General features: G+C 40.1%; 1 protein-coding gene across 6 annotated transcripts in view; it reads left to right on the top strand.

The window, feature by feature from the left end:
* The first annotated feature begins 3003 nt into the window (after positions 1 to 3003).
* Ripk1 (receptor interacting serine/threonine kinase 1) overlaps positions 3004 to 19532 on the top strand; it is a 42337-nt gene continuing 25808 nt past the window's right edge. For 3 of the 6 annotated variants that reach the window (XM_070024687.1, XM_070024684.1, XM_070024681.1), the window contains exons 1-4: positions 3465 to 3601; positions 14819 to 15035; positions 16044 to 16200; positions 18704 to 18841. In XM_070024687.1, coding sequence (XP_069880788.1) covers positions 14872 to 15035; positions 16044 to 16200; positions 18704 to 18841 — 459 coding nt within the window. In that variant the 5' untranslated portion in view covers positions 3465 to 3601; positions 14819 to 14871. Of the gene's footprint in view, positions 3112 to 3464; positions 3602 to 4802; positions 4868 to 14818; positions 15036 to 16043; positions 16201 to 18703; positions 18842 to 19532 lie in introns of those variants that run through there. The other 3 variants (XM_070024683.1, XM_070024682.1, XM_070024686.1) reach the window with 3 other exon arrangements.

The following is a 19532-nucleotide window of genomic DNA, read 5'->3' as shown; positions in this document are numbered from 1 at the left end:
GGAACGTCTAATTGTATACTGGAACGTCTAATTTGAACTTAACCAGCTTGGTATCTTGCTAAACCAAAAAATAACATTCTTCCTAGATTTCCAATAAAAGCTTGTATTGTCCAAAATATTCATTATAATAGGCCAAAAATACTTGACATTGCTACTAAATCTCAATTTGCCTGGGAAATGAGAATCAATAATGCTGGTACAATTATTAAGCAGGCTAATGCATGTCTGAGTAGCGATGCTTTTGGTTTTGGTTCTTCTTTTTCAACACTTGTTCATGAGAATATACTCGGATTTCCACTTGTACAAGAGAGCGCACTTGGATGATTCAGACTCTGAGCTGCACTGACTAGCTTTATGGTAACTTACAAAAGTTCACTACCAGAATATTGTTATCACAGAAGTGAGGTGAAGAAGGCAAGGGTTTAACAAAATCTGTGCAGGTATACACAGAATAGGAGGAAGGTGACTCAAAAATGGCAAAATGACCATAGTTGTGCACCATTGTGCCTTTCCTGCAACCATATTTTATATTTAAAAATTTTCAAACCTATTTATTCCACTAATAGATATAACATGGATGAATTCTCAAAAGCACTGTGCTAAGCCAAAGAAGCCAGATACAAAGGTTGACATATCATATATGTATGTATTCCACTTACAGGGCACCATGAGAGGAAAAAACTATACTAACAGATACATGGTTATCAATGACTAGAGGTCATTGAGAGACTGACTACAAAATTCATGGGAAATGCCAGTTGTTGTGCGGCATGCCTGTAATTTCAATTACCAGAGGGGCAGAGATAGGAGAATTTAAAGTTCAAGCCAGCCTGTACTACACAGTGAGTTTCAGGCCAGTATGTACTACAACATCTGGTCAAAAAAGGAGTCAAGGGTAACTCTTTGGATTGTTGGAGGTACTCTGAATCATGACTCTAGTGGCAGTTATGCAACTCATCTATTTGTCAAAACTACTCAAATGAACCACTCAAAACTCATGAATTCTATTATACATAAATTATTCCTTATAGTGGATAGAAGTGCACCCTCAAAAAAGTTATGGCTAAGCTCTAATCCTCAGTTTAGAGAAAGCTATTTTATTTGGAAAAATCATTGCTTTGCAGGTGTAATTTAGGATCTTGAGATCATCCTAGATTTGGAGTAGGCCTAAATCCAATGACTAGTGTCATTATTACAAGAGGATATAGAGGGAAATTTAAGACAAAGAGAAGATCCAGAAAGAACAGGCAGAAGGCTGAGCTTTCATATGAGGGCAAAGCCAAAGAAAGGAATGATGCAGCTGCAAGGCAGGGAAGACCAAAGCTTACTCGCAATCACTATAAACTGAGAGAAAGGCATAAAACTGATTTGACCTCAAACTCCAAAAGGACTTAACCTTGCTTTTTTAGACTTGGAAGTCAAATACACAGTTATGAAAACAGGCTCAGATGAGGGGAGTGGGTACCAGTGGTGGGGGAGGCTAATGAAGCAGGCGAATGAGAATAGTCTACTAGTTCATTTGCATGCATGAAAACAGAACAACAAAATATGTTGGAATTGTTTTGGGAAAGGGGAATGAGAGGAAAGGATAGAGAGGGTGAGGCTGATCAGGATCCATTATTTACATGTGTGAAAATTTCAAAATAAAACCCCACTTGAACAATCAATATATGCTACAAATAAACATAAGTAACACACAAATGAGTCAAAGATGAAGTCTTGAGAGAAATTAGAAGCTATTTTTAACTGAATAAAATAAATATTATACAAGTTTTAGCAATACATTATTTATATTTGGGTAAACATCAAAATGTGCAACTGTTATCATCAAGACTTAGCTTTGTAAGAAACTGCCACACTGGGTCAGTTGCCAGTGGCTCACACCTATAATCTTAGCTATTCAGTCCTCAGGCTGAGACCTGAGGACTGCAGTTTGAAACCAGCCTGAGTCCTGGGTGGGAAAGTCCATGAAACTATTTCCAGTTAATTACCAAGAAGCTAAAGTGGAGGTGTGGCTCAACTGATACAATGTCAACCTTGAACAAATAAGCTAAGGGACAGTGTCCAGACCCTGAGTTCAAGCTCCAGTACCTGTGCAAAATAAAAATAAAAAAAACTGCCCAACTCTTTTCCAAAGTTGCCCTAACACTTTGCATTCCCATCACGAATAGATGAGAACTGTTGTCACCCCACAACCTCAGCAGCACTTGTTGTATTTTGGATTTTAGCCATTGTAAAAAGTATGTAGTATCTCCTTGTTTTAAATTGTATTTTCCTGCTGGAATAAACCACTAGAAAACCGGAAGTGGTGCTGTAGCTCAAGCGGTAGAGCGCTAGCCTTGAGCTGAAGAGCGCAGGGACAGCGACTAGGCCCAGAGTTCAAGCTCCACGACCGACCAAAAAATATATATATAGTGTTTTGCTAATGACCCTTTTTATGGGTCCATCTACACGGTGAGGTGTCTGTTGAGACCTGTGCCCACTTTTAATCAGGCTGCTCATTTTCTGGTGCGCTTAATGTTTTCTTTTTGTGTAGTTGTGACACGAGTCTATTGTCAGATGTCACATTCTCTTGGCACACGCATCTTTTGACACTATGCAAACATTGTGCACATAACTGTATACTTTTTAATTAAGCATTTCCTATTTTGCTTGTGATCCCACAGCTGTCGAATAAAGAAGCACACAAAAAAAAAAAGATCCCCTTTCTTCCTCGCCAGCCCTGTTGTATAGATGCACAGTAATTCCCCGTGGTTCTAGCCCAGCTAACCCACAGGATCTGCGATCCTCCAACCCCGCCAAACCTAGCCACCGTTTTCCCGACCGGCCAAGCAGTCCCTCCCTGGAGGCAGGGGGTGCGAGTCTCCCAGCTACTCGAGGCCGCCGCGGTTCCATTGGCAGGCCTCCAGGATTAAAACCCCGTGACTAAGGCTCGGGGCAGCGCCCCAGTCCTCCATCCGGGCAGGGGGCGGGGGCAGAGGGTAGTCCACACCCTGGCGCCAGCCGCGCTCCCTTCGGGCGGCCTCTGGAGCGGAGCGGCCGACGAGCGCGCCACCCGGGGGCTCCTCACCCCGACCGGCACCGGAGCGCAGGTGGACTCGACGGGACGCGGTGAGCTGGGGCGGGGGCGCGGGCTGCGCCTGGACGGCGCCCCCGAGCCCGCCGAGCTCCGTGGTGGGTGGCACACCCGTCGTCGTCGTCCCTTGGCCCGTCCTGGCGAAGAGGCCGGAGCAACTTCTGCCCGGCCCACCTCCGTGTTTCCCCACCTGGGCGTCTGGAGGTTTTGCCGCGGAAGCTAAAGCACATGAATCTTAGCCGCGCCTGCGTCTCGGCTCGGGCGGCTGCCGTCCTCTGCGACCGCTTCCCGAAAAGGGCGGGGCTTTCTTGTCCGCGCGTGGGAAGTGGGCGGGACCCTGCCGGCGCCTGACGTCAGGCGGTGGGTGGGGCCTCCAGCGATCCCGGAAGCCGGAGCGGGTGGGCTGGTTGTGCTCAGCCCGGGACTCCGTCCCCCTGGGTCAGCTTTAGTCGCGATGGAGAAGGCGGAGGTCGGCCTGGTGCGACGGGGAGCGTGCGCTTCATCTGCCTTGTTTCTGTTATTTTGGTAAGGATGATGGGTTGTTGCAGTATCATGAAGGAAAGAAGCGTGCGTCCTCTTGCCACAGAAGGGTTACCTAAATGTTCCTAGATAGAGGTTCCTCCGAGAGGTCAGACATCTAAGAGGAATAGATGAGCTTTTACGAGATACTGCGGACCGCTTCAGGGTTTGGAGGGTCTGGAGAAGCTGCTCCTCGCCGCGGCGTTTGGTGCAGCCTTGGAAGGACGAGGGTGTGTGTTGGGAGGGGGGGAGGAGGGAGGAGAGGAAGTTCATTCCTCGACTCTGTGCTGAACTTGGTTCTGACTTGCTCAGAGCCCCGTCTGTCTTGAGGAAAGCATGACCTTGGTTTAACAGGCCCAAAGAAACATAGGTCCCATGGTTTCCCTTATTTGCAATATCTAGTATATATATGAGTCAAGCGGAAAAGGTCAGATAATGTGATGTTAAGAAAATGAACCCTTAGATATGTATTTTAATGTTTTTTTTCTTTCATGCATGTGTTTCTAACGCATTTATAAGATTACTTCTTTGTTGCTTTGTATGTCCCTCCCCCACAGTATAACCCCTGCTTTCACTATATTTGATGTCAGTATAACTTGTGGAGGAGATGGGGAAAAACAAGTCGGTTAAGGATACAGGTGGACCTGTTGCAACAATGAGAAGTACAAGTTGTCATGTCCAAAACTAGCTTTACAACGTCGGTGCGGGGGGGGGGGGGGGGGAGGGAGGGAGGGGAAGGATTGGGATTGAGATTGGGATTGGGAGGGGGGAGGCTGGGAAGGGATGTGAAGGGTAAACAAAGGAGGAGGCTGCAATGCTTGGTAAGAAATGTACGCATTATCTGCCCATGTAATTGTAACCCCTCTGTACAGTATGTTCACAAATAAAATTAAATTAAATTAAAAAAAAAGAGTCTTCACAGAAGACGACTGAGAGAGCTACTGACTAGTCCCTCATGTGAACAAGAGTAGGCACAGGTTGAACTTTCCGTATTTAGTACTTACTGCATTTTTAATCACCAAGAAGGTACTGAGTTAGGAGAGAATGGTGGTCCGTTTGAAGTGTGGCCGATTGCAACTCTTCTATACAGAACAAGTGAAGGCTAGCCTTGTTAAAAATGGAATTCGGAGTGTCTCATTTTTATTACTGATGGAACAGCAGTGGCAATTAACTCTAATTTTCGTTTCCCCCTTTCCGCTATATTGAGCCGATTGTGAATATTAATGAGTATTAAGAAAAATGACCAAAATACCAACTTCCAAACTCAGCAAGGTACTATTTGTTACTTACTAAAATACTGATCTGATTGTTTATGTTTTGGTTGGGTATTGTATCCTGGTTGAGATAGCCATTAATGTATAAAATATTGACTTTTGAACCATATTTTTAATGTTTTAAATTTTAGTCTTTATAAACCCCCATGTTACTAATTGTACCTGTTCTACCACTTTGAGCCATACTTCTAGCCCTTTTTGCTTTAGCTGTTTTCCAGATAGGGTCTCCTGCTTTTTAATCTCGAACTGTAGTCCTATCTATCCCTCCCAAGTACTGCAATGAGTCAAGCATGAGTCACCATGCTAGACCAAAGCTGTTAAGACTTGATTTTTGCATCTGGATTTTGCCTAGAGAACTAGCATGTATTAGAGAAGTGATACCAGAGGCTTTAGGGAAGGGACAGGTTTGAATCTAGGACCTATAGGTGACATAACTCATTTGACCCAAAATGGTTATTTCCTCATTTGTAGATTGAAGTAATGACAGTAATATTTACTTCACAGAGTCATAATATTGCTAATGAATGTGATCGTGCTCACTTAAACTATATTTCAGCCTTGTATTTTGTTGGTCATTTGGTTCTCCCTTGTTTGGGCAAAGCATCTGATCAGAGAACCTTGGAGAAATCGTCTGGTTATGTTGGAAACCCCAGTAAAGTCAGAATTCTATTAGAAAGGAAAAAGCAGGGCACGTGATAGGCAATCAACATTTTTATCACACTCATTATGTGTGATCATCATTGAAAACTGAGGGGAAAGTGCAGACTGGTCTAGGCAGTGTAAGATCCTATCCAAAAAATAATCTAAAATAAAAAGGGATTAGGGTGTGGCTCAAGTGGTCGAGCTCTGTCTAGTAAGTGCAAGACCCTGAACTCAAGTCCCATACTACTAAAATGGAATGAGAGGAAATGGAAGGGAAAGGGAGAGAAAGAAAGGGAGGAAGAAGAAAGGAAGGCATTATATTAAAAATTAGTCTATTGAGTGGGGGAGTGTAGTCATGGAGATGGGAGGGCAGGGATAATAGGGGAAAAACAAAGGAGGAGGCAACAGTGCTTGATAAGAAAGGTACTCATTACCTTGCTCATGTAATTGTAACCCCTCTGTATGGTATTTTCACAATAAAAAACTTATTAAAAATTTGTCTCTTGAAGGGCAAATATGCATACTTTAATATATAGACTTATCCTATCATAGAAGGTAAATTGTGAAATTTCTTATTTTCAGTGGAAAAAAATCACTTCCCTTAGTTCCTATTTCTTCAAATGTAATACATCCCACTAAAAATTGCATTATTGAATTACATTAACTAAATTGTAGTTACATTAGTTGAAATGAGTTATAGTGTGGTAGTACAGGTCAGCATTCCCTTATTAACTACTATGTAATGTGACTTTATAATATGGCTTTCTACCCTAAGGTCAGTATTTTTGCAGCCTTTGGTCATCTCTCACTAAACTATTCTCAAGGCTTTTCCAAGACATCTGGTACTTAAAAGTTGAATGGCATTAGAGATGTAGCTCGTTGATAGAGCATGTGTAAAAACAATCTCTAGCACTTTAAGAAAACTACAGCATGAAGTTGAATTGTTCATGGAGAAAAAAAGGCAGTCTAAACTTCAAAGCACAAGGTTGTAGGGAGGACTGATGGATATACCAAGTTCACAATGCACAGTGGGCCTACCTGGAGGCCGCCTTCCTCCAGCTTCATTCACTGGAGGCTCTGCAGGCCACGTCAACATTGACAAATTTGAAAAGATGTGTTCTGGGTTGAAGGACAGAACCTAACAAAATGTATAAGGTTGAAATCTTATACCCACATGACTGTAGGTACTGTTCAAAGTCATCTTGGGCAGAAAAAAGTCTGAGAGACTCCATCTCCAGTGAGCCAGCAAAAAAGCTAGACTGGAGGTATAACCCAAATGGTAGAGTACTAGCTGTTAGTGAAATAGCCAAGCAAGTGTACAGGGCCCTGAGTTTAAGCCCTTGTACCAACATGCAAACAGACAAACATGAACATAAGGCTCATAGTTGTCCATTTAATAATCAGATGCCTTATGTTAGGTTGTGCTAGGCACTGGAAGCCGCCCTCTCTGAGCTTCATTAGAGATAATTATTAAATAGCAGTTGTCTTAACTGTTTGAGGGGATAAGAATGAAAATTACAACACAGTTTCACAGGACTGTAGGGTACTGTAGGCCCCTATAGTAAGGAAAAATAAGTCCTCTTAGAACAAATGTATCCTTTATGTATCCTTCCACCCCCAGTCTTGTTCTCACAAGGATTGTCAGCAGAGACCTACTGGGCAGAAGGACCCCAATGGCACTCTCAAAGCCCAAGATAAGTATGAGAAGCCAGACAGAGCATTGCCAGAGCAATAAAGAAGGTGAAAAACAGATCCTTGTGATCTCCAAAGAAATTGAGGCCTAAGCATGTTCCCCAAGGTCACAGGGATAACACCTCACAGAGCTAGAGATCTTACTCAAAAGAGAAAGCAAAGATTCTGTTCTGTCATACATGCCTCCTTTTATATCACCTGCAACTTCAGCCATACCTTTTCCCCTCAGATACCATGTGAAGACAGCCCACATGTCCAATGTGCTGATATATGGATGTCATCTGTGTACAATATAAGATATAGCAGGTCTCTTCCTTAAACAACCTAAAGCAAGCTAGTAAACAAGATTGTAGGCATCTAGGCTGTTCTAAAATACCTTCTCTCCAAAGTACTTTTTCTTCTCTCTCTCTGATACTGGGGCTTGAACTTAAGGCCTCATGCCATTGCTTGGCCTTTTTTTTTTTTTTTTTTTTTTTTTTTTTTTTGCTACTGGGTAGCTCTCTACCATAAAACAAAGCAAACCAAAACTAATGTTTCAACTTTCTATTATTATTATTGGTTGTAGTAATTTTTCTTTTTATTTTATTGTAAAGGTTAGTTACATAAGTCAGGTTATGAGTACATTCCTTCTTGAATAGTGTCACTTCTTCTATTTTCTCCCTCCCAACCCTTCTCATGGACAAGTTGTATAGTTCATTTCAACATAGTATCTGATGTGCATTACTGCTACATTTGTTCACTCTTTGTCCCACCGTTTCTATGCTCCTCCTTACCTTCCCACAACAGACAAACTTATATACAAGACAAAAGGTACAGAAACAAAAAACAGTGACAAAGGAGAAAAAAAAACCAAAAAGCAAAATAAGAAGTCTCTTCTTTCCCTTTCTTGGAGTTCATTTCAATAAACATCATTTTATATGAGCATATGCATATAGCTATTGAGCCTTTGTGATCCACTTTGAAGAATATTTTTTTGTCTCACTGTGGGAGTGTTTGTCATGGCTAAGTGTAATTTTTTGTCTTTTGCCATCCATTGTGTTTACTTAGATTTGTGGACACATTCTAATTAATAAAATTAGGTAAACCATGCAACCTATGTTTCTTTGGGTCTGGCTTACTTCGCTTAATACAATTTTTTCTACGTCTTTCCATTTTCTTATGAATGGTGCAATATCATTCTTTCCTATGGGGGCATAGAATTCCATTGTGTATACATACCATATTTTCTTGATCCATTCATCTCCTGAAGAGCATCTGGGTTGATTTCATAGCTTGATTAGAGTAAACAATGTTGTAATGAAAATGGTTGTGCTGGTAGCTTTAGTGTGGCCTTGTTTGTGTTCTATTGGATAAATGCCCAGGAGTTGCTGGGTCAGACCTCAATATAAGGCCAGATACCATGAAAATATTACAGGAAAGGGTAGGGAAAACACTAGGGCTTCTAGGCACAGATCAAAACTTCCTAAGTAAAGATCCAGAATCACAACAAATCAAAGAAAGACTGGATAAATGGGATTGCATCAAACTGAAGAGTTTCTGCACGGCAAAGGACATAGCTAGCGAGATAAATAGATACTACCTATGCATCAGACAAAGGCCTCATATCTAACATATACTTAGAGCTTAAAAAAATTAACCTCCCAACTGGGTGCTGCTGGCTCACACCTGTAATCCTAGGTATGCACGAGGCTGAGATCTAAGGATCATGGAAAGTCTGTGAAACTTTTATCTCCAATTAACCACCAGAAAACTGGAAATGGCACTGTGGCTCAAGTGATAGAATGCTTGCCTTGAGCTGAAGAGTGCAGAGACAGCAGAGATCAAGCCTTACAACTGACAGAGAAAAAAAAATTATCCTCCTGCAAATAAACTCTCAAAGAAACAACAACTTAATTAATAAATGGGCTAAAGACTTAAAGAGAGACTTCACAGAAGAACAAGTAAGAATGACCAGTAGATACATTAAGAATTGTTCAACATCTCTAGCCATAAACGAAATGTAAATCAAAACAACATTGAGATTCTGCTTCATCCCAGTTAGAATGGCCATTATCAAGAACACTAACAATAATAAATGCTGGTGAGGATGTGGCCAAAAGAGAACACTATTACACTATTGGTAGGAATGTTAACTTGTTTAGCCACTTTGGAAAGCGGTATGGAGGTTCCTCAACATTCTATTATGAAAAAAATTCTATTCTGAAAACATTTGATATAAAAAGTTGAAGGTTACTACAGAGGATTTGTGTATATTCAGTACAGGTAGCTTGACTTGGCTTGCTTTGTCACTAGGTGTCCATCTTCTCTATCCACTAATTGATCTGGTTTTTTGTTTTTTTTTGATACATCTCAAAGTAAATTGGAGATACCAGTACACATTCCCCTAAGTGCTTCAGCATATATATCATGAATTAGAGTTCAGTACTTTTATACGTTTTCCTTTTGATATAAAACTTACCTGCAGTTCTTAAGAGTTTATACACCTTTGGAGTATTCAAGAGATTGGTTCCAGAATGCCTGATATAAAAATTCATAGATACTCAAATCCTTTATATAAAATGGCATAGTATTTGCATAGAATTTACCATATTCTTTAAATAGTGTCTAGCTTACTTATATTAATGCTACATATACAGTTGTCAATTGTACTGTTTAAATAATGGCAATGAAAAAGTTTGTAGTTATTACAGATGTAATTTCATAGAATATTTTTTATTGGTTAAAACAATTTTTTTAAATGTCACATGCCGGTAGCTCATGTCTGTAATCTTAGCTACTCAGGAGGCTGAGATCAGAGAATTGTCATTCAAAGCCAGTCCAGGTAGGAGACTTTTTAGCTCCAATAAATTAGAAAAAAAAAGCCAGAAGTGGAACTGTGGCTGAAGTGGTAGTACTAGATTTGAGCAAAGGAATATCAGGGACAGAACCTAGGCCCTAAATTTGAGCCCCAGAACTGGCACACACAAAAATAAAAATAAATTCATAAGTGCAGAACCCGCAGATGTATTTTTTTATTAAGTAGTTGTACAAAGAGGTTACTATTCAACAAATCAGTTTATAAGTACAGTGCATCTTGATTGACATCACCTTTTCATCATTCTTCCCCATCCTCCCACCTCAATCCCTCCCTTAATTTTCCTAGTTTCATAAGGTGTGCATTAAATACTATGACTACATTATCCCCATCTTCTTCTGTTCATTTGGGGTTCACTTATTTTTGCTAATATGGCAGATGCATATGCCTGCCCTCCCCAGCTCCTCTGATAGAGTAGAGCATCATCATCATCCTAAAAGTCCTATCCCACTCATTTCATCACTAGGCCTCTTGCAATCAGTATTCTTTTCTCACCTTACATTAGTTTATACTATTCTATACCTTCATAAGAAGAGGCTCATACAGTACCTATTCTTGGACGTTCTTTTTTCTTTTTCTTTTTTTTTCTGTTGCCTGCCTTCCTTCCTTCCTTCCTTCCTTCTTCCTTCCTTCCTTCCTTCCTTCCTTCCTTTCTTCCTTCCTTCCTTACTTTCTTTCTTCCTTTCTCTCCTTCTTTCTTTCTTTCTTTCTCTCTCTCTTTCTTTCTTTCTTCCTTTCTTTCTTCTTTTGTCAATTGTGAGGCTTGAACTCTGGGCCTGGGCGCTATCCCTCACCTCTTCAGCTCAAGGCTAGCACTCTACCACTTGACCCACAGCACTACTTCCTCTTTGACATTGTTTAACTCAGCAATCTGTTTTGCATCTTATCTATGCTCTTTCATGTACAAGAAGTTGAATTCCTTTTAATCCATCAAGTCATGTTGCATTTTGTGAATACTCTGCATATGTATATCATGCTCCTTGTAGTGGACAGCTGTTTCTCCCTTGGAATTATTATGAATAAAGTAGCTCTGAACAGAGTCTTTTTTTCCTCTTTTTTCTTTTTTTCTTTTTTGGTGGGTCATGGGGCTTGAACTCTGGGCCTGGGCGCTGGCCCTCTGCTCTTCAGCTCAAGGCTAGTGCTCTACCATTTGAGTCTTTTTTGGACATCCATTTTCATTTCTCTGGGGATCAGGATTGCTGTGTTTAGGGAATTTAGGGATATGTTCAATTTTATAAGAAATGATTAGATCTTTCTCCAAAGCAGTTGTACCAAGTTTATACTCCCACAAAAAATGTGAGAATTACATTTGCTCCATGTTTTTTGCCAGTATTTGGCACTGTCAGTCATTTTAATTTTGTATGTCCTGGTAGGTGTCTATTGGTGTTCTGATTCTCCGTGGAGTTTTATTCTTCCTATCATTTCGGTGAAGTCACTGAATATGAGTGAATGAAAGGGGGAAAAAATGGAGTGAATAGTTGTTTTGAGATTTCACAGTACACTACATAGCACAGATGGACAAAGTCTCAATCTTTGGTATTTTTTACATCTTTCTATTCAGACCTCAACATTCTTCATTCTTCTAATTCCTACTTTTATTCATAATTACTCTAAATGTATTTACTCTCAAGTATGTTTTAATTACTACTAGTCCTTAGCTTATGCTCAGCACTTCTGAGGATCTGACTCAGGTGTTTGGGGTTTTTTTGGTTTTGGGGCTTTTTTTGGTATGTTCCCCAGTACTGGAGCTTGAACTTGGGGCTTAGGCACTGTCCCTTAGCATGTTCACTCAAGGATTGTTCTCTACCACTTGAGCCATACCTCCACTTTGGGCTTTTTTGGTAGTTAATTAGAGATAAAAGTTCCACAGACTTTCCTGTCCAGGCTGGCTTCAAACCATGATCCTCAGATTTTAGACTTCTGAGGAGTACAGGTGTGAACCACCAATACCCTATAGCTTGCATTTTATTTTCTTTTTTGATTTATCATTTTTAGGAAGGTACCTTATGTTAAATTAAGCCTTGTTTGTGTATGAGAAGCATTTATGGCCCAATTTCAGGTTTTTATTTTTCTGTCTTTTTTTATTTTTATTTTTTCAGGCTTTACAGCCTGAAGATGTCATTAGCCTGTGACAGTTTTCTATTTTATTTTATTTCATTTATGCAGACTGAATGCATTTTATTTCTCTTTTTAACCTTGTAGTGGGTTACTTTTTGTACATGTTTTTTCCTACCTAACCAACATGTTTGTTTTCTTTAAGTAGTTGTACAAAGGAGTTGCCATTTAACAAAGCAGAATGTTCACTCTCTCCACACTTCTTCAGTATAGTACTGGAATTCCTAACAGAGCAGTAAGGCAAGAGGAAAACATAAAGGAGATCTAAATAGGGAAAGAAGAAGAAAAACTTTCCTTTTTTGCAGATGATATAATCTTGTACTTAAATGACCCTTTAGATTCCTCCCACCAGCTACTAGAGCTGATTCAAAAGTTTGGTAAAGTGGCAGAGTATAAAATGAACCCACAAAAATCATTAGCTTCTCCTTATGCTGACTACAAGATTGAGACCGAAATCAGGAAAGCAACTCCATTTGTGAGAACCTCAAAGAATAAAATACTTAGGAATTTGCCAAAGATGTGAAGGACCTCTATAGTGAAAACTTTAAAAATTTAAAGAAGGCAGTTGAGGAAGACTCAAGGAAATGGAAAGACCTTTCATGCTTTTCCATTGGAAGAATTAGTATTAAAATGACAATACTGCCCAAAGCAATCTACAAATTCATTGCAATACATATCAAAATCACTCTTCAGTGAGATAAACCAATCCAGAAATTCATGTGAAACAACAAAAGACAGTGAGTAGTAAACACATCAGAATAGTGTTGGAGGAATAACAATACCAAACTTCAAACTCCATTACAGAGCCATAGTAATGAAACCAGCTTGGTACTAACACAAAGTGAGGCCCAAAGATCAATGGAACAAAATAAGAAGACCCATAAATAAACATTTACTATTTGATAAGGGAGCCAAAAACATAGTCTGGAAGAAAGACTCTTCAACAAATGGTGCTGGCAAAACTGGATATCTACATGCAGAAAACTGAATCTAGACACTTATACATCACCTTTTCTCAGCATCAATTCAATATGGATTAAAAACTTCAATGTAAGACCTGAAACCATGAAACTATTACAGGAAGGAGTAGGGGGAAACATTAGGGCTCACAAATCAAAGAAAAATTTGATAAATGGGACTTCAGCAAACTGAATTCGGCACAAAAAAGGACAACTAAAAAGACAGCCCACAGCATGTGAGAAGATTTTTGCTAGCTACACATCAGACACCTTACATCCAGACTATACTGTGAACTTAAAAATTAAACCCTTAAGAAACCAAATGAGCTAGAGAGTCTTCCCTGAAGAAGTAAAAATGGCCAATAGACACATGAAGAAATGTTCAATATCTCTGACCATAAAGGAAATGCAAATCAAAATAACATCGAGAAAACTAACAATAACAAATGCTGGTGGGAATGTGGCCAGAAGGGAACTCAACTACACTGTTGATGGAAATGTAAACTTGTTCAACCACTGAAAAGCAGTGTGGAAGTTCCTCAAAAAAAAAAAATTAAACATAGAACTACCCTATGATTTCATTCCTGGGCATTTGCCTAAAGATTGAAAACAGGATTACAGTAAAGCCACCAGCACAACCATGTTCATTGCAGCACTATTCACCATGGCCAAGGTATAGAAGCAGCCTGGATGCCCCTCAATGGACAAATGGATCAAGAAAATATGGTATATATGCAATGAACTTTTACTCATCCATTAGAAAGAATGATACTGTACCATTTGTAAAAAAAAATGGAAAGACCTGGAAGAATTCTGTTAAGTGAAGTTAAGTCAGGCCCAGAGAGATAAGGGATACATGTTTTCCCTTATATGTGGAAGCTAGATTTAGCTTATAAATTTATAAATAAATATGTTGGGTGGTATGCAAGTACATACAAATTTCAATTAATAAACTTAAATATGGTAGTTTCAAGGGAAAATTCAAATAGAGTCATTCCTTAGGCAAAATCAAAGCTCAGCAAAATAAAACACCAGGAAACAGGTACTCAAAAGAGATGTGGTAGATTCAAGGGGAGAGGGGTGTAATAATGCTAAAAGGGTGACAATTTTCTACATAATTTTTCCTGTGGGGAATTCAGGTCTGAAGGGGTTAGCCAGGATCCTTCAAGACTATTTTACATAAGGCCTAGGGTTAAGAAGGCACCACCCCGTGCCTACCCCGTGTTCATTACTTAGTGGGCTGCTCTATTTCTCCTCTACTCCTGCACTGAGGAGGTCCAGGTTATAGGGACATATCTTCAAAATAGGCCCTGTCCCTGGTGGGGCTTTAATGCCCGGTGTCTAGATGATATTGGCAGCGTCTTCAGAACTACCACATGGTCTAGTGCACTTGTCTTATGTTTCTTTCTTGTTTTATGTTCCTGAAATTCTTGTCCTTTCCATTGAGCCCAGTTGTGCATCTAGATGGATGCTTGAATTACATTAGCCAGCATGTTTCTGTCCTTTGTTTTTTCTAGGGCTTCATATTATCAGAAATATAAAGTCTGCTGAAATTAAACATGGTATTCTGTGTTTTTAAGAAAAACAGCTCATTTTAGAGATGTTTATCTTAAGGGGAAAAAAAGATGTGTATTTTTGGATCATGATCTTGCTGCTCTGTACCCTGTTTTGTTTTGTTTTTTCACAGAACACAGCACTGAGAAATCAGAAGTGGTGTGTTTGGGATTGTGAACATTCAGAATGCAACCAGACATGTCCTTGGATGATATTAAGATGAAATCCAGTGACCTTCTGCAGAAAGAAGATCTAGACAGTGGAGGCTTTGGGAAGGTGTCCTTATGTTACCATAGTACCCATGGATTTGTGATCCTGAAGAAGGTGTACACTGGGCCCAACCGTGATGAGTGAGTTGGAAGGTCACACACCAGCTTTCCACAGAGAGTGTTGTTACTGTCAGAGCATGAATGAGAACAGTTCAGGTTCGAGATGAGGCAGATCTTGGTGGGAGTCTTAGTACACCAGCTCTAGGTCAGGGATGATGATAGTTCTTATTAATATTATTATCTATGATTCAGATTCTGAGAGCAGTTAGTGAAGAAGTGGTCAAAAGCAGAAGAGAAATGTAAGTAAAGGAAATCAAGAGAAAGAGATAGAAGGGTGATGAGGGAAACAATGAGAAGAAATGGAAGAGATCAATTAAAATACATTTGGTGAGGACCAAACCTAAATTGAATGGGGTAGAGGAGAAGGAGGGAAAATGGGGAAGGATAGGAGTTGGGAGGATAGGTGAGGGGAAAGGGAAGGAAGAGGAGGGAGGAAATAGGAGATTCCTCTATGAAAGGCCCCAGGAACTGTGTCTAATGCAGGGTTTCCTCCATGAGCTAGTTGTGTACTGCAGTCCAGCACAGTCCTTTTTTTTTTTTTTTTTTTTTGTCGGTCGTGGGGCTTGAACTCTGGGCCTGGGCGCTGTCCCTCAGCTCTTCAGCTCAAAGCGAGCACTCTACCGCTTGAGCTACAGCGCCACTTCTGGTTTTCTGGTGGTTTATTGAAGATAGGAGTCTCACGGTCTCTCCTGCCCAGGCTGGCTTTGAACCGCGATCCTCAGATCTCAGCCTCCTGAGTAACTAGGATTACAGGCATGAGCCACCAGCGCCCGGCCACAGTCCTTTTTTTTATCAGCAATGTTGCTGCTGCCCCTATGCTCTTCATTCTTTGATTTCCATGTCTTGAGTGACCATTGCCATTTACTTGGATGGAAGGATAAAAAGATGGAGAACCCTTTCTATCTTCTAAGGCTTGCTCTCTATGCTGAAAAGAGATTAGAACAGACCAAGGTGTGATCAAAGCATGTGTAATGTGATGAGCTATGGTAACCAGGGAGAATTGGCCCTTCCCACCTTTTCTGTCCCTAGGTACAACCAAGCCCTCCTGGAGGAGGGGAAGATGATGCACAAACTGAATCACAGTCGAGTAGTGAAGCTGCTGGGCATCATTATAGAAGAAGGGAACTACTCTCTGGTGATGGAATACATGGAGAAGGGCAACCTGATGCATGTGCTGAAAGCCCAGGTAGAAGATACCTCTCTGTATTCCCCATCTACAGTGTACTAGGGCTGGCCGTCTGTTATGGCTATCAATCAATGGGATGTTCATTTGTGACTTGCTACAAAAAAATAATCCCTTGGTGGATTACACCATAGTATGGATTTTCTGAAGTCAGCCTTCCTTAGATTTTCATTACCTCTCCCTGTCCTGGAGCCTATCTCTCCCTCCTCTCAGTGCCCCTGAAGTTGGCTATACCACCATTCCTAAGCTAATTTCTGTGTCTTGGTATTGAGGTTGGCTTTTTAACATACCTTGCAGCCTCTTTATGATCCACAGTTCAGAGGTAGGCCTGTCTTCTGAAGCATATGAAATGCTATGGGGTATATGTGTGACTAATAAGTAGGGGTTGACTGATGGAAGCATGCATATCTGACTATGACAGCTGTTGATTGATGGAAGCTGTTGACTAACAGAAGCATGTAAAGTATTGATGGTTGTAACGCTATTGGTGGGAGCCCTGTTCTTGGCTGTGACAATCATTGGTTGATGGGAAGCATGTATACTGTGTATATTTTTTTAAAAACCTATTATAAGTTAAATAGAGAACATAAACCCCAACAAGAATAGACAAATCACAGACAATAGTCAGAAAAGCCTTAGCCAATATGATGCAGGCTAATAAAAAGCAGGCAGGTAAGTACATAAAGAAATACTGTCAAGGGTTTTGTTAGACAAACCCATAGTCTGCTGTAGAATAGAGAAGAGAGGCCCACCCCAACCAGAGATCAATAGAAAAGGCTTCCTGTCTGAAAGACAAGTAGAAGCTTTGAAGCAGACAACTGTTGAATGCATGTTTCAGGCAGGAACAATGCCATGCTTACAGAAATACAAGTTGATGGGTTTGGATAGGGCGTAGATTACATGTGAGAAATGCAGGATATGGCTGCCATAATTTATGGCCAATATTTCCCTTTTTCTATCTGCATCTTCCAACTCACAGTAGCTAGGTCCCCAGATCTCACTGGAAACCTCAAAAAACCCCTATGGAAATGACAAAAGAGGATCACATTGTATTATAATTTTCAGATTGTTCTTCTCTCCTAAGCCAGACAAGATTAGCTGCATGAAAGAAATGAAAATTTTGATTGAGAGAGAAATCATTCAGAATCAGACCAGATAGAGTACACTATGTGGAGCTCATGAAAAAATGTCAGCCAGATTGCAGTAGCACAAGTGAGTAGGACCCAAGAGAGAAGCAGGAAAAGAGATGGGAGAGGGACATTTTGACTTTTGAATTTTTTCCCAACTCTGAAAGTGTACTAAGAAAAACAGGGGGGAAAAAACCTCTTCTGCCATTTAAAAGATATTTGTTTGTTAATTCAAAATGAGGACTTGCTATGCTGGTTCCCCATGCTGATTGCAAACTTGAAAGCACAAGTGATCCTCCTGCCCCAGCCTTCCAAATAGCTAGCTATAGGCATTCAGTCTTCTGCTGTTTTTTTACATAGTGATGGTTATATAGATTCTGTAGTTCATCTATATTACGAGTTAAATAGGGCTTCAGAGATAAACTTGGGAATCTAGCTTTCACCATTTTTTTCCTGTTAGGTACATATAAATATTTTAGGAAAAAATTTATGTTTAAACTAGTTTCTCAGTTTAAAGAAAAGCTACAATTTGAGCACTAATAGAAATCTAAATTATTTATACTACCATTTATGGTGACCTAAACTGTCTGATAACACATCACCAAAGATGTTAATTCACTTCATCATGCTTTCAAATTATGCATGTAGCATGGATTTTTTCATTTATAATCTGTGTGATTTTGTTTCTTTCATTTTTTTCTCTTAACATTATTTCACATGTACTTCTCCCTGATATTATTCACACATTTAATGCAAGTAGCCATATCATTATTATAATGAATGTGCCATAATGATGTACATTTGTTCATTTATATTCAGACACCATTCTAGTAATAAAAGTGCTATCCAAGGCCAGGCACCGGTGGCTCATGCCTGTAATCCTAGCTACTGAGGAGGCTGAAATCTGAGGATCACGATTCAAAGCCAGCCCGGGCAGGAAAGTCTGTGAAACTCTTATCTCCAATAAACCACCAGAAAACTGGAAGTGGCGCTGTAGCTCAAGTGGTACAGCGCTCGCCTTGCACTGAGGAGCTGAGGGACAGTGCCCAGAGTTCAAGTCTACAACAGGAAAAAAAAAGTGCTATCCAAAATTATACTAATAAGAGTAATAATGGTATGTCTTTGTTTGCAAGGAGCTTAATTTTATAGTATTTTATAGTTGCTACACAGTTGGAATAGACTTTTTGGTTTTGAACAGACAAAATATAGCACTAAATGCCCTTCAGCCTCTGAAATGGAACTATTGGTGAATCATGTCAGCAGCACTTCCAGGCCTTTCCAGGGAGGAGACCTGGAAGCTATCCTCACACTTACATCCACCAGTCTTCCATAGAATACTTGCCTTGTTTGCTTTATAGACTTACTGTCACTTGTTTCAGGTCCGTATCCCACTTTCTCTAAAAGGAAGGATAATTATGGAGACCATTGAAGGAATGAGCTACTTACATGGAAAAGGTGTGATACACAAAGATCTGAAGCCTGAAAATATCCTTGTTGACAATAACTTTCACATTAAGGTAAAGCATTGGTCCACAGGCTTCTAGAAGGTTGAATAATTCCAGTTCCAACTTCCCACTATGAATCCATTCTCCTAGATGATAAAAGAAGACCTAGCTTCAAGGCCCTGTAGAATTGGGAGATTACCAAGGAGGTAACTGTCAGATCTTTAAGGGAGGATTAGAAATGAACGGAGTAAGTCAGAAAACCTCTATGCTAGATTTTGTTTCCATCTCCATCAGGCTTTGAAGGTTGCCCTTGTTCACCCTGGAGTGGGCTGTGTGCCTTGTCAATTTCCCCAGATTTGTGAGGCTAAGACTCCTCTCTGGAATTCAAGAGATTGTGGACTATGGTTGTGAAAATCCTCAGAACTCAGCTTGAGAGAGTCAAGTAAATTGACTGCTTGGGGATCAAAACCCTCTGGTTTAATGAGCACTTGCCTAGTGCATGGGAGGTCCTGAATTCACTCTGCCACTTCAAAACAAAGACCTTTGCTATATGAACAGCTAATTTAAATTATATGTTTTCTTCCATCTGCACTGGAAAATATCTATTTCCTTTTGAAAATTGCTTCCATTGTAGAATATGGGAAGAAGGAAAGGGATCTTGCTTTGTCCATTTAAGGTCTAGATTAACTATGATAAGCAAGCAGCACATCTAACTGATTTGAGCAGCTTAAATTCTAGAAAAGAGTCAAGGAGTGTAAATCAC

Source organism: Dipodomys merriami, unplaced genomic scaffold, assembly GCF_024711535.1.
Source record: "Dipodomys merriami isolate MVZ:Mamm:240054 unplaced genomic scaffold, mDipMer1.0.p SCAF_16, whole genome shotgun sequence".
Lineage (NCBI taxonomy): Eukaryota > Metazoa > Chordata > Mammalia > Rodentia > Heteromyidae > Dipodomys > Dipodomys merriami.
This window is presented reverse-complemented; position numbering and strand designations above follow the sequence as displayed.